General features: G+C 31.2%; 1 protein-coding gene across 1 annotated transcript; it reads left to right on the forward strand.

The window, feature by feature from the left end:
* The first annotated feature begins 2,828 nt into the window (after nt 1-2,828).
* On the forward strand, nt 2,829-9,822 carry LOC134722378 (uncharacterized). The gene is made up of 3 exons (XM_063585996.1): nt 2,829-2,939; nt 4,551-4,634; nt 8,926-9,822. Exons 1-3 carry the CDS (start codon nt 2,829-2,831, stop codon nt 9,250-9,252), a joined length of 522 nt encoding a protein of 173 aa, XP_063442066.1. The 3' UTR covers nt 9,253-9,822.
* The last annotated feature ends 6,869 nt before the right edge of the window (nt 9,823-16,691 follow it).

Genomic DNA, 16,691 nt, shown 5'->3' on the forward strand with positions numbered 1-16,691 from the left:
GTAATAATGTAAATTAATAGTCGCGTATGTTTGGCTGAAGAATTATAAGGATTAAACACATTTTCTCTAGAGGTTATTGATGTGTTAACCGGGTCTCTAACTCACAAACTTGACAAACTTGTGAGTTATTCGCCCCGGTTTACACATCAATAACCTCTAGAAAAAATGTGTTTAACCCTATAATACCCACACTATTTTGAGTGTATGACCTCGCCTGTTTACAATATCATACCCTCACTATTTTGAGTGTATGACCTCGCCTGTTTACAATATCATACCCATACTATTTCGAGTGTATGACCTCGCCTGTTTACAATATCATACCCACACTATTTCGAGTGTATGACCTCGCCTGTTTACAAAATCATACCCACACTATTTATATTTTGCATAATATCTGTACATCTACCTTCAAATTCTAGATTTTGAATATCAACTGGCTGCACCCCGCAACAAAAACTTCCACAGTTTTTTATTCAATTGTCATCTAATTTAAGTGCTAACAAACAGGAACCCAGCATTATTATGTCTTAAGATTATTTTTCGCTGTTCCCGAATTTTAATATTATGAACTAAATTTGCTTTACTTTCAGGTGAATAAACTTATATTTAAGCACTTCTTCAAAAGTTTAGATGAATCTTATAAAGGATTTCAATCAAACGATCCTGTTAGCATTGGATGGAACCTTTTTATGCAGCAGGTATAAATCTTCAAAAGTCATAATGAATAAAAATAATTCAAGATAGCATATGTTGGCATTAAGACATTATTATTTCTATGTTATGATGTTTAATATTATTAATATTCAACCACATTCTTTTTATTGATTTAAGGATCTTTGACATTCTTTATTTGGACTAAATAAGACTTCTTAATTTATGTCTTTATTAACTAATAGAATGAAATAAAATAAAGCAACGTCCATAGTAACTAATTCGGCTTTTCTATTGCAGTATTTTATTAACAATTGCACTAGGAAGCGTTAATTCATAACTTTTTTCATATTTCCCTAGAGCTATATGCTAGTAACAGACTGATTAGAAAATAAATTGCAAAAATATGCTTGATTTGTTAGGAAACTTGATTTTAAAGGAAGGTTATAACTTGAACATTTAAATTATTTAAAGCTTTACATTTAAAGTGATTGTTGTCATTATTCATCGTTTTTGTTGTGTTTCGGTGATTATTAGTCTTCTTTTTTTTTGCTTGCATATTATTAGTTACATAGTGTGTTAGTGACCTAATATGATGTGTACAGGGTCAGTTAATTCCATATGGGGTGAGAGCGAAGCTCGAACCCCATATGGAATTTACTTACCCTGTATATATCATATTAGGTCACTAGCACACTATGTATTGAATTTATCTTACCGACTATCTTTATGTGTTGATTTTAGACTAAAGTTGTCTTATTTGCTATCATAACACATCTCCTTATTTCTGTATTAGTGTTCAGGTGTTCAATTTTAAGAACCTTCTTCAATTGATATGCACTAAAAAAAAACTAATGTAAACGATATATATTTATAATAAAAAACCTTGATATAACAATATTAAACAGAACTTAAAATAAACAAACAGTGCATATTTCGCAAATTCACTACTAACCTAATATTGAAATAAGCCCCGCCTCCCTACTAACCTAATATTGAATATACACGGTCTCCACGAGGTCGCTTTTAACCAATCATATTCCTAGAAATGTATAGGAGGTAAGATAAAATGTTGTGTGTTTTCCGTCGACTTTTTGTATTTGATTATCTTCTAAATTAACAAACAAATAAACCTGTATAACTTGAAAATAAATTTGACCAACTGTTCTTATCTAAATTTTGAATATAAATAAATATAACTTTAAATTGGGAGAGTTTCAAAAAATTATATATACATTGCGTAAATGAATCAAAAGTGAATGCAACTTTTATTAAAGCAGCTAAATGCATGTTTTGAGAGTGCAACTATCTGTAATCGGAGCAATGTTATAAATTATAACCACTCATAGAAAAAAACTATTGTTTCATTGAAAACTATGCACGATATGTTTTTAAGTATTTAATTCAATTACCGTTTTTCTCCTGCAATTTAGAGCAAGTATTTACATATGCATAAATTTAATGATGACTGTCGTAAAGTTATAGAACTACACATAAAGGTTATCACATAGTATATATGTAATGTTTCAGTTCAACTGTTGCGGAATTCATGGATACAAAGATTTCAAGTTGTCGAATTCTTTTGATGAGAAATGGGGACAAACAAGACATTCTTATATCCAGCCATCCGCAATCAACTTTTCTGTGGCTTGCTGCAATTCAATAGAAATTCAGCCACTGGGTTTTCAGGGACCTTGTAGAGAAAAAGATTATATTCATAAAAGGGTATGTAATTTCCATTTGAGATTATACTCATGCTAATTTCATGAGTTGATACATCATCAATGGGCCTTCCTTTTCAATAACAGAAGAAACATTTAGTTCTTAAATAATTGTGTAAATGTTTGTTTTTCACCGGCATTTTAAAAACGTTTGCTATTATTATCTCTTATTTTGAGGTAACGTATAACTGTTGACACGGGATATCTTTGATTTTAGGAATACATATTGGCGAATGTTGACGAAGATGAAAACCAAAAAGAAAAAAAAGAAACAACAGCAATACTAATTACAGACCCGCAATTGCGAATTACAGATTACTTAGTGAATCTGTTCGAGGGACAAAGGCAACTATACAAAACACAACCAAACATTGACAAATTAGCATACCGTTTTCAACAATAGAAAGGTGTTTAGGCAATATGCAAATCAAATCGGTCCGAGATTACTTAATTATGGAAATTATTTTAACAGATCCTCATCATGCTCATACAGATATACAGTCAATACCAAATCCCTTTAAACAAATGTTAAAAACTACTGTCAAGTCGGAAATGTTTATGAGGGTTTGTTTTCGCTAATTTCGAAATTAGATTTTAATTGCGGAAAAACATCCTTCTAATAAATTTGATTTTTAAGATTAAATTGAAGCAGAGACAAAGAAAAGTACGAACTTTGACAAATGTACATAAAATTCCAAATAATTGACATGGTGGATAGATGAGTGGGTTTGAGCGTTCCTGATGAAGGTATAAATACAGAGAAAAGCGCTTCGGACCAACAACATTTATCAAGTATTATTTTCACATAATTGTGATTGAATCTGTACATAACGAAACCGTCAATCAGCTTTTTTTGTGCATAAAATCTTTCTCAACAACAAGTTATATATTTCATAGAGAAAATACAAATTAATACAATTTCAGTCTTAACATTCAGCGCTATATTGTGTAATTAGTTTGAATATATAATGAAGGAAACGAGAACCTCCAACTTGCTCGAATCATCGTTAGCATTCGTCTTCCCTTGTTTTTGCTTTTCCACAATGCGATCACTGGTGACATTTTGTTTTCAAATGCACATGAAATATGTTAGAAATAACGGAAGGCAAATGATGTAAAGATGTTTATATTCTATAATCCATTCTACCAAAGGAAGAGACCAATTTCATTGAGACGCAACTCCTATGAAACCATACAAAGTCGGAAATATTTGTGATATGACATATAAATGTGGTGTTTTGTGCTTCTCAAATTTGTCTCTGAAACAATCTTTTTTCCTCAGAAAACGCCAATTTTTTAGAAAATATCCAAATTCGGGGACCGTTATCGATCCGTATCTTATACGCTTTCGCGCAAGCTCAGCCAAATTACTACACGCATAATTTAATTTTATGTATAAATAATATAGGGCAATGGTGAAGATTAAAAATTACACCATTCCAGGCCATTTTGTTTTCCACATTATTAATATTACCGATATGTACCAACAAGTTCTGGGTCGAATTCGCTACCAATACCAAAAGTATATGTCACAAAATTACTTGATACTTGTTACCTAATCTGTACGTTCCACCTCTGACATGCGCACAACCAAATGGTGTATTCAGGATTTCCTATAAACACGGATAACAATCACACCTGATCTTCGTCATTATACAGGGAATAACTGTACACCTTATAATCAGCGTGACTTTACCAAATGACGATACAAATACCAAAAATCGGCAGGCTAAAAATAAGGCGTAGGTTTTTTAATTTAATTCAGTCATGAATCCGCGACGTCGCGGGCATGGTCTAGTTATAATGGAAATTAAACAAACTGATTCTTTCGACACAAGAAAAAAAGTTCATAACGTTACCCAAACTGCTGTTTAGAGAGACATCATAACATCTCCTGCACAATTTTTGTACCAAGAAGTTGGTGTCCTTTTTCTATATATATTTTAATAGAATACACGATTATAGATGATACATTTTTGTAACCCTTCAAAAAATAGTTTTACATATTATATAGGACAATTGATTATTGTTTGATAATTGTAAGTGGTCCTTTAGTGTCTTTGACTATTTATGTCGTAAGGATGTTGTTTCCATGACTTTTAAGTGTTATCTTATTTTATTCACATAATTATTTTCAAACTTAAATATTATAACATGTGCCGATTTCTGTTGCAGGGTTGTATAGACGTGTTCTGGGAGACAGCAGATACATACCAAGCTCCTGTTATAGCTCTTGTTGCAATCACATGTCTGATTCAGGTAATATTATCCTTCTGAATTGTCATATAAGATATAAAATAAAAACTATGTAATACTGTATAAACATTTATTTTCGTGGGGTTAAAATTTCGTGGTTTTGTATCCAAAAGTAAGTTCGTGGGGAATAATTTTCGTGGTTTTGAAGTTTAGAAAATAGTTATATAAATGTCACTTTATAATTGACAAATACTTAATAAAACTGATCTGAACTTTCACCTTGGGAAAAATCAATAATTGCATTTCAATAGTAACAGTGAGCACTAATCAAGTGTTTAAACCTGCATTCACTAATTGGCTTTTACACACCTTTTGTGTTCGATCCAAGGACAATTCTTATCCACGAAATAAACGAAATTAAATCCCCCACGAAAATTTCTGCTTCTACAGTACATGCCAGTACGATAACAAAGTGTAAATGAGACTGTCATCAATAGATTCTCCGTTTATTTGTTAAACAGTAGCGCGTCACTTGAACCAAATTCACTACGGGTAAAGCATGTTTAAAACTTATATATTTTAACTGAAAATTTATTTTAATAAAAATTATAATATTTGTGAAATTTGTATATTTCGGCGCCACAGAAACACGCTTTCATTTCTTGTTGTTTACACTTGACCGAGTAGAGATATAAAAAAAGGGATATCCAGTTTAATGAAGGTATTTTACCATCAGATACCTTGTAGTTTTCTGCTCATTAAACAAATTTTCATTTGGATTTAAAAACTTTTTAATTGTTGACACGTTTCTACAAAAAAAAAAATATACATAAAAGTCAACATTTTGATTGCACAAGAACACAAAATAATCAAGCTTTTAATACTATAAATAAAATCATAGCTATAAATGAATAAATAATAAATAAAAATAACACTATGTAAAAAGCAGAAGCGCTTTTCTGTCTTTACTTTCATCAATAACGCCCAATTCCAAACATTTGAACTGAAAGCCAAGGATGTATAAAACCTGAATACGTAAGGAGCTATATCACCATTATTTTTTTAACATGTCCCTGAGTTTTGTTTTTATAATTTCTTCATTTACCAAAAAAACTGGACCAGGAGGCTAACTCTTCAGGAGTACCTGACATCAACTCCGGTTTTGTTGCACAGTCTTTAGTTTTCTATGTTGTGTTTTAAAGACTGTTATTTACCTTTTGGGCGTTTTTTTCATGTCATGGTCAGTTTTCGTTTTTATGAGTACCACAACACTGACTACTGAGTTGGTGGAAAGCTACAAAACGAGTATTCCGTAGAGCAAGAAATCGTTCCAAAAGGAACAATACGTATAACTAATAAAAATTAAATAGAATTACATTATGAATAAGATGAAAAGATTACACCTGCAATAAAACCTCTAAAAACAAACGACACTCCGATTCATGCATGGGCAAATATTTGGAATGAAATGCATATCCAACTAAGTATGACATCACGTGACTTTGATGACGCAAAGTGAGCCGCCATGTTGTATTATTTTGTCTCATTTAATTGCATAGGTTCTTCAATAAAATATAATTTTCTCATCAACTTGATCTGTTTTTAACTTTTGCAAATCAATCCTTGGTATTTGAACGTATTTATATCTAAAAATGTTGATTCTGACAGTTTAATTTTTTGAAAAATGACCTCCTTGGATATTCGTAAATCACGTTATTTCAGTCCCCGTTGACTCAATGTTAAAATTTAGCGAACAAATGTCTACTTGTACTTCCATTTCTCAAATTCCGTAAATAAAAGTAATAATTTGCAAATCGATTCAGAATATTAAAACATATATCTGGCGAAATATACTCGTATTAATAAAGTGATTTTCGGGATTTTTCAAGATGGCATATGTGTATGGAAATAGATTTTTGTTTTCAAAAATTAAACGAGATTTCATTGCATATGATTTTGTCATTTATTTTTTATCAATTCAATATTTTACTTATTTATAAATCGATATTGCAAGTTTAACTTCTGTAAAAAAAATGTTATTGGATACATTTTAACAGAGACATTTAATACAATTGCTCTAATTTCAAAAACATTGTATACCCGCCAATATCCATCGGTACCGATTATCAGGTTATATGCATGGTGATATCGTAAAATATCAGCTGCGAGACATTATATGAAGCTTTTTGTCGAGTGAGCGTAGCGAACGAGATCAAAAAGCCTTCATATAATGTCAAGCAGCTGATATTTTACAATATCAATATGCAGATAATCTGATAATCGATTTATCGGGCTATATTTGCGTCTTTCATAATTGTTTTCTTTGTTCCACCGGCACACAAAAGATGATTTGATAAGTTCGGGTCAAAGTTATTAACGTCGATTCAAACATTATGACGTCGCTGATATGTCCGGGTCAAAGTTATTAAGGCCGGGTCAACGTATTTGACGTCACAAAGACATGATACGAAATAATATTAAGAGCTGAACAGAGTAATATAGACAGTGGGACGACCGATAAACAGAGTTATCGATCCTGAATAGGACTGATATAGTTAGATATGTTATATATTAGTTCTGATTGAAGGAAGATTAAAATTTAAAATAAATAATATAACAATTAACTAAAAACACATCATAGATAAAACAAAAACAATATTGTTCTTTCGAGAAAATAAAACACTAATTTCTTTAGCACAATGAAATATATTTACATTTGCTTCTATATGAATAACGTCCAAAGAGACTGTCGGAGCAATAACAACGGAGGTATGCATCTTTTGACCGAGGACGAAGTCAATATTATATAACAGATTCATATATAACGTATTGACTGAGTGAAATTTCTTACTATTTATGAAACAGCATACCTTAATTGTTTGAATTTTCTTAAGTGTAATATAATTTTATTTAAGACATGTATATTCATTTTACAGCATAGTTTTCAATCGGAAAAAGAAAGATACGCATTTCTTATATTATAGAAATTAGATAATATTAATCCGTAGGTTCTATAAGGTCAAGCCTTCAAATCAAAAATAAAATAATTATGTGTAATGGAATAACACACCTCGATTTAATGTTCCCATGTTATAAATCATAATAAGTTTTCTAATAAATTACAAAAAGTGTATACACTAAATCCATTGGATGTTCGATTGGTACTGTTTGATATTTTAGTCTTAGATACTTTTTTTTCTAATTCTACCTTATGTTATAATGCTGTATTTTGTTTGGATGAGAGACATAGTATTTTTCACCAATTTATTTGTATTGCGATTTTCTTTTCTCTGCCGGTGTATTTGTCATTAGGGAATTCCATGTGCCTGGGTATTTGCTAGCAAATGCAATGGCATATAGGGAATACCATGTCTAAAAATAACACAATGAATTATTTCTATCCTAATAGGACAAATTGATGGTTATTCATTATATACTGCAACTCAGTAAATACCCCTTGTAAGCATGATAAAATTGAGAATAGAAATGGGGAATATGTCAAAGAGACAACAACCCGATAAAAGAGCAGACAACAGTCGATGGCCACAAATGGGACTTCAACGTAGCGAGAAAATCCCACACCCGGAGGTGGTCCTCAGCTGGCCCCTTAAAAAATGTGTACTAGTTCAAAGAAAATGAACGTCACACTAAACTTCCAAACATATAAATTAACTAAAATTAAAAAACTTTCAAGACTAACAAAGGCAAGAGGCCCCTGACTTGGGACAGACTCAAAAATGCGGCAGGGTTAAACATGTTTTATGAGATACCTATACCTCTAGCCAATGTAGAATAAAGAAACACATAGCAATACGCATAGTAAAACTCAGTTTAAAAGAAGTCCGAGTCCGATGTCAAAATAGGTAACAAAAGAAACTAAGCAAAATGACAATGATACCTAAATTAACAAAGGACTACTAGCAGTTACTGACATGCCAGCTCCAGATCTGAACTAAATTGATTGAAAGATTATGTCTTCATCATATGAAAATCAAGTACACTCCCTCCCGTTAGGGTTTTAGTATCATACTATCATAAAATATAGGAAAAGAACATAACCCGTATCATGCCAACAACTGGTTTTAGAATAAATGTGTTTATTTCCGATGCAAAGACCCTATAAGTGAATCAATATTGATACCAAAATATGCAATCCTTAATGACATGAAAACAGTATCATAACTATATCCTGTCTGAATGTTAAACCCCGCCACATTTTATACTATACGATATGGATTTTTCTCATTATTGAAGGCTGTACGATTGCCTATAATTGCTTACCACTTTTGAGTTGTCTCATTGGCAATCATACAACATCTCCTTATTTTTGTATATGTCCTTTATATTCTTGCAGGTGTCCCAGATAATAGCAACTTGTTACAACAGAATTGTCAAATCGAATAAATCCAACAACAAAATAACAGACCAAAGGGATATTAAAAATTACAAAAATGTTTCTCCATCTAAAAACAACCGAAAACTAGGAATGAAAAACACTGTATATTCGGAAGAAAAAATGTGGTATCCTGAAGTTGAGAGAAACAATTATATTTCCCCACATAAACACGCATGGGATACAGAAAGTAGAAATGAAAGTTTCCACGAAGGAGAAAAATGGTATTCTGGTGTCAGACGAGAACTTATGAAAAGACCAAATAGGTCCTTAGTCATGGACATTTAGTAGCTATGATGTAACATTGCAATGCATTGATCTGAAAGATACTGTTTAACCTTCATAATATAGAATGTTTATTAGTAAAAAAACAAATCATATGTGTAAGCATAGCATTGATTTTAACTGTATTATAATTTTTGATTTTAGGAAACGGGATAATATTCGTTTTCTCCATCTAGCCAAAATGGAAACTGTTTTATCTATTTTCAACCTTTAGTGATCCTTTGTCGTCCAACGTCCGACTACAAATAAGAAACTCTTGAGTCAGTTTATATTGAGTTGAATACACACATCATAAAGCAACCATTCTAGAAAAACGAATTCCTCGCATTAGAAACCATAGTAAGGAAATGGCAGGATTTGTGCATATCAAATCTACAATACTAGAAGAATCAACATCTTGCAATATAACTGTAACTTTACATTCAGAAAAAAAACATTATGTTCTGTTATTCAAAAATCTTTCGAATTTAAAACAGAGGTAGTACAGACTATCGATGCCTTGGAAACTACCACTCTGCATTCTCTGGATTGTTTGTTCATGAATAATTATATTCAGTGTTTATAATTTCACATTTGTACCTGTATTTCTCTTTAATTAAGAATTTATATTTCAATTTGATATAAGTTTCAAAAAATAAACAGACTGATGCATCAAGAAGGAAACAGTCTTATCAATTGAAAAAATTGGTTTTGTTATGTCACAGTTATTAGGGCTACTGTACATATCGTAACATAAAAATGCGTCCAAATTTAAAAGAAGACAGATACTAGTAATCAAAACGGGATTTAAAAAGATATTTAAATATATGATGCAAACATACATAAATATTCAAATTAAATATTTCGAAACAAAACAGATCATACCATAATGTGTTAAATATTACCATTTATATGAGTCATTCGTTCTTCCAATGAAAAAGAATATACGAAAGAAAAGAAAAGATTGTTCGAATCATTCTAAAAAATGAAATTGAATTAGGAGTAAGATATCTATAGCCATACCTTGACCAGATTATATCTGCCACTCTACACGAAAGACAGCGCTGTGATTGTTGTTCTTCATTTTAAAGTTAAAAAGGCCTTAATTCAAGATGTAGTTGAAATTCGTGAATGCATACTTTAAGCAATAGTTTGATAGATATAGGAAGATGTGGTGTGAGTGCCAATGAGACAACTCTCCATCTAAATAACAATTTATAAAAAGTCAACCATTATAGGTCTTCAACACGGAGCCTTGGCTCACACCGAAAAAAAAGCTAAAAAGGGCCCAAAAATTACTAGTGTAAAACCATTCAAACAGGATTCTAATTCTAGATAAAAAAACGAGAAACGAGAAACACGTATAAATTACATAAACAAACGATAACTTCTGTACATCAGATTCCTGACTAAGAACAGGTGCAAACATTTCCAGAGGGATTAAACGTTTTAATGGATCCAAACCTTCTCCCTTTTTCTGAAACAATAGCATAATATCACTACATAGAAAAACACACGGTAAAATAGCAATTGGCAGTCTTAACTCAATCAAAAACGTATATTGAATGAATGAATGAATTTATTTATTTGCAAAAAGCATCTACATGCTATGGAAATCAAAACATATATTACATATATGACACAATAATAAACAGTAGAAAACAACCCATCATACAAAGTTAAGTAAGAATTTGACATATCATTTTCCATGCTGCCTTTATATATTTACATAATTTTATAGTTAATTTATATAGTGATACTCTATGAACGTATAAATTTGATCTGCGATATTTGAATGCAAATACACAGTTGATAAAATATTAGGGACAAGCATTATTGTCCTAGATCTCCATATTGGTAAAGTTATGCCTTGATTGGAATTTGAACACCTCTAATGGTCAATATCGACAAATTATTACTTAAATCTAGCACACAAAATAAGGAAAACTCTCGATATTACTCCACTTTCTTATTGTTAAACGTAAAATAACAACAATACCAAACTCCAGGGGAAATTAGACGCCTGCAGGTGTGAGTTTCTTCTAAGAATAACTCATCGGTGATGCCTATACACACCAAACACACGGAAAATACAGCAACAATACAAATAAGAAGACAACCATGGTGCACATCAATTTATATTAAATAAGATGGCAGGAGATTTATTATTTAAAAATTATTACGGTGTAGGGAAATATAAAAGATATTTGATTAGCTTAAGAAACTGAAAGAAAAACGAGCCTTGTCGACCTATTCTCCTGTTTCGTAGCTTGTTTAAAGACATATGATTTGTAATTTAAAATAATTAGACATGCCCACTGATAAAAGGAAGATTAAGTGTCGTGCAGATTAAAATTGCTTTATTGTCTAGCGTTAATCTACTCAATATATAATAGATATACCAACGAACAAGCAAAATGTAATCCGTGCTTCATTTCTTTCAATAAGTGAAATTATATGAAGAAAAAGTCATTAACAACGACGAAAAGACAAACAAATCCTCAAAATACTTAATAGAAAACTTAAGATTGACACCCTTAAGTTCACTCCATCGATTAAAAGTCTGATATTTTCTAGGTCAGAAAGTCACCCCTAACTCAATCCTTCAAAAAGCAATAAATGAATCTATCATACTAGGCTCTGTCTTGCACTTTCTTTTCACCTTACGATGAATAATTTATTACTTGAATAGAGATAGATAACGAGCCATTATATCCCCTACAAACAAAGAAAAAGGCCGAAGAAGATCATTAGCAAATGCATTCGTGCGGCCCTATCTTTATTGGTCATAATACAGTCATGTCATGCTTTGTAATAATGTTTGAAAGTTCTGAGGTCATCCCTAATTTTTGGTGGGGTTCGTGTTGTTTATTCTTTAGTTTTCTATGTTGTGTCATGTGTACTATTGTTTTTCTGTTTGCCTTTTTTATTTTTAGCCATGGCGTTGTCAGTTTTTTTTAGTTTTATGAGTTTGACTGTCCCTTTGGTATCTTTCGTCCCTCTTTTATATTTCGTTGTTTATAATTTACAATCAAATTTGAATTGAAAAATACGATTTAGGAAATATGTCGCTTCTTCACGGAACTTGATATCCATGAAAGCGTATATAACAGGATTCACGATATTATTAATTATAAACATATGATAAAAAAACATGAATACCGGTCTTTCTGTGTTTGACATTTTCTCCCAAAAATCTTTGTTTAAACCTTCAACCAGAAGCAACATCACTATCGGTGAATAACTAAATAGAAAAACCAACGTTATAATAAAAAACATAATCGACAATTTGTGAGTTAATCGACGATTATCCTTTTGTCTTCTTTTGGATCCAACGAGTTGCGATAGAGTTGTTTGGGGATTGATTTCCAACCGCTGTTCTTTACTTGAATTTGACAGTTTGGTATCTAGATCGGAAGTGATATCATTCTGATCATCACAACTTTTTCCGGTTGTCGATTCGCCACCTTCATCAGTTTTTGATTTCGAATTTCTGAATTCTACTCTACTACATTTACATTTGTTCCTCTTTAATTGACGAAAGACTCTACATCCAATTAATGAGTATAATACAATATGTTGTTACTGTTGCAACAGCAAGAATACCTATAACAATGGCATAAACAGCCCTTTCTAATTGGTGACCTTCTTTTAATTTACCACAACGTGTTCCCTTAATCCCAGTAGTGAGGCTATGAAATTGAACAGAACCGTAAACAAACGGTATCGGCAATGCAACTAAAGATGACATAACTATTGTTATCATCAACGCAGTTCTCTTAACATGAAGCGATAGTTCTCGTTTCAGAGGCAAACACACTTTTATATACCTCTGTACTGCAATTATAACTAATAATAGAACTGGAACAAATGTTGTTAGTCCGACAAAGAACTGTGTCGTTTTACACAAAAAATTGTGTGTAAATGTAACTTGGTTTAGACATTGAATAATCATGTAAACGCCACAGTATATCGTTGCTATCAGATCATAAGCAGCTAAAATCGGTATGAAATATCTTTCATCTGATGGTTCTTTCATTTGGAAAGAATAAACTAACAAAACTAAAACATTTCCACATGTTCCAAGTACGATGTAGATCGAAAGTATGACAATGTTTGGTATAAGAGCTTTTGTCATCATGTCATTCCACTGAGAAACTGTAATGTTATCCATTATTTTATATATTTTCCCCTGATGTAATGAACCAAAAACAAGCACATGTCCCTTCCAAGCTTTTTACATTAAATGTTATTATTTTCAAGGAAATTGCTTGCAAATGTCCAATTTGTTTTCAAACAACGATACCTTCCTGCTCGAAAAATTACAAAAATGTGTCCTTAATTGGATAGTTATTCAATACATTTAATAAGGAAATTTGGTTTATAACTTAAAATATATACCATCCATTCAATTTTATTTCGTTAAAGGTTACGGCGTGTCAAACATTGCAATATAAATAAAATAAAATACATGTTCATGAAAATAGATAATTGTTTATTAGAGAGAAAAAAATGTTCATAAAAAAAATGAATTCAAAAAGTCCAAATATACATTCCTGACACAAATAGATCATCGTTGTCAATTCGATTGCAGCTAACATCTGTATGAAAAATATCTCATCTGACGACCTTTTCATATGAAAAATATAAACCAACAAAACTAAAAACATTTCGACAGGTGCAAATAACGACATTGATCGGGAGTGCTACAATACTTGGTAAGAGTTTAATCGGATATCATGCTCTTCAATTCAGAAACTGTAATATTATACACTTTATAATATACCCCGGATTTATTGAGCAAAGGAAACTTCATTCCATTCCCCGCTTAAATGTCATTCTTTTCGAGGAAATTGAAGATGTCCAAATCTTAATTTAACAAGCAATACCTTTTGGCTTAAACAAATTAACATGTTTCTTCACTTAATTTTTAATCTAAACATCGAATAAGGAAACTGGGTTATTTTAAACATAAAAAGTACACAATCTATTCCAATTTATTTTTAGTTTAAGGGAATGGCTTGTCAAACAAAGCAACATTCACAGAAAATAAAATTATGTTCATAAAAATACAATTTTTTATAAAGATATCTGATCATAACAACAAAATAGATATTTCAAAATATGAAAATGTGTTAAAAAATTATAAGCATACAAAAATAGAATATATTAATACAATTTTTTTGGGTATATTTTGTTTATGAAAACAAGTGTGGACATAGGTCAGTGTTTATATGTCTAACTATTTTCTCACAAAATGTGTTTTATATATACATAGATATAGTTCGATGTTAAACTTTATGACATTGCAACATCAATTCGAATATTAGACCAATACCAAAACACTACTTAGATGAGAACGTATTCAAAGGAGAGGTGAAAATACTCAGGACATAGCAATAAAATGTTGCATCATGCATAAATAAATATAAGCTGAGTGCCTCTTTTTTTTTAATTAGAATAAATTATTACTCTTTCCTAGCAATTTCCCCCTGAGTATAAATTTATGTTAAAATGATGTTATTACTGTTCCAATATGTAACTCCAATACAGACAAGTGCATTATCTTTAAGCTGAAAGTAATCTTTGTCATTATTCATCATGTAAAAACAATCAGAGTAAAACGTTAAAGTAATACAAAGTAAGAAACACATTGTTAAAGAAAATAAACAAAAGATAGCAGGCTTATAAATTTGAAAGCTAGGTGCGCATTTTGTCTGCATTAGATTCGATAGTGACACTTTGATAACAGAAGTAAGTCGATTAAGTCAATTAAAAAGATTTGTATATTTGTTATGACTTCTGAACGGTGGTACACTATTATTCCTTTAGATATTGAAATATAGGTAAACAATCATAAGTTCTTATAAAAACGACAACAATATGGACGCAATGTAAAAATCGAAAAAAAACATATGTATAATAACTGTTCACAAGTACGATTCGACAATTAAATCTTAAAATTTTAAAACTAGATCTAAACAAAACTATTTGTGATATCATCTGCTCAAGACATGTTAACAGACCTTTGATATTTAAATCCGCACTGTATTTGTGTATTTTGTTTTTATTTAACTTTGAACAGACATTACGTTTTTCAATAGGCATTAGTTTTGCATGCCTTATTGCAGACATGATTTTATATCATATTAAACGTAATGTTAATCTCTGTGTTAAACTTTAAGAAACACAGGAATTTTTTTTTAAAGAATTCTTTGATTCGACCTTCGACTATATATACTGATACAAACTTGCTAAATAATCTTCTATATTTCTTGTTTACACTTTCATCTCAAATATTCCTGCAGATTTGAAACGAAAGTTCGATATCTAGACATGTTTCTTGCAATATAAATGTAGGGAGACAACGAGAACCCGATGATATTTTACAGCAAAGGGTTATAAGAAGTTCATTTACAATCTAGTATTTCAAAACTAAGGTTGTCAGTTTGAAACCCAGAACGAGCGTTTCTTTTACTCCGATAAAAATGGAATTCGATTAACATGTGTGTGCTTTTTTTTTTTAATTTGGTTCTCTCCGGACATACGTTTCTTTATTGTACGTGTTAGTTACAAGTGATAGTATCACTTTGAGTTTAATATCTTTTCCAGATAGCATTATTAAGTTCATAAACGTGATATTCTATGAAAAAAAAACAATTAACAAACAACAAGTATGGGAAAAAGCCCTGAAATACAGGATCTTGACTTGGGACAGCCACATACAAAATGTGGCGGGTTGAAGTCGTTTGAATTAGCGATAATCCTCTCCTTACCCGGTATAATAGTGTATCAAAGAACAGAACATAAGAGCAAACTATAACGCAATTCAATCAAAAGTGACTCATCAAGAACAAAAAAAAAACACTAAAAAGAAACCTTATTTATTTGTCTTTTATTTCAAGTTCGGATCGATTGTCAGGAATCTTATCAAACGTTACGTTTAGATCTTTGGGTTTTCTACACACTTATATCGTAAAATATCAGCCGCGAGCCGCGAGCCAAAATGTAAACCTTTTTGGCGAGTTTCACATTATATCGAGAGGCTAATTTTCTTACGATATCTATTCAGAGAAACCCCGATCATCTGTTTATCGTTCAATAACTGGTCTTTTTCATATCCCTAAGACAGTTTTACGCTTGACGAAAGCAAGCTTGATAACGTATCCTCTCGTATTGTGACGTCGCTGATAACTCCTCCTCTCACATTTTGACGTCGCTGATAATGCATAGTCTCGTTTTGAAGCCTTAAAACGTGAATTACAGAGCAAAAGAGCAGGGTAATGTAGGCGTATGGAAGGACGAAAAATCTAGTTACGGGATTATCAAATTGATGTTGAAAATATGCCATTGATAACTCTTGTGTAATTTATTTATAGTTTCCGATACGTTGGGCGAATAAGAGCTATGCCTATTGTGAAGACCTTACTCTGGCGTTAAAGATTTGATAATGACCTTAATAT

The sequence above is a fragment of the Mytilus trossulus genome, chromosome 6 (assembly GCF_036588685.1).
Source record: "Mytilus trossulus isolate FHL-02 chromosome 6, PNRI_Mtr1.1.1.hap1, whole genome shotgun sequence".
Taxonomy (NCBI): Eukaryota; Metazoa; Mollusca; class Bivalvia; order Mytilida; family Mytilidae; genus Mytilus; species Mytilus trossulus.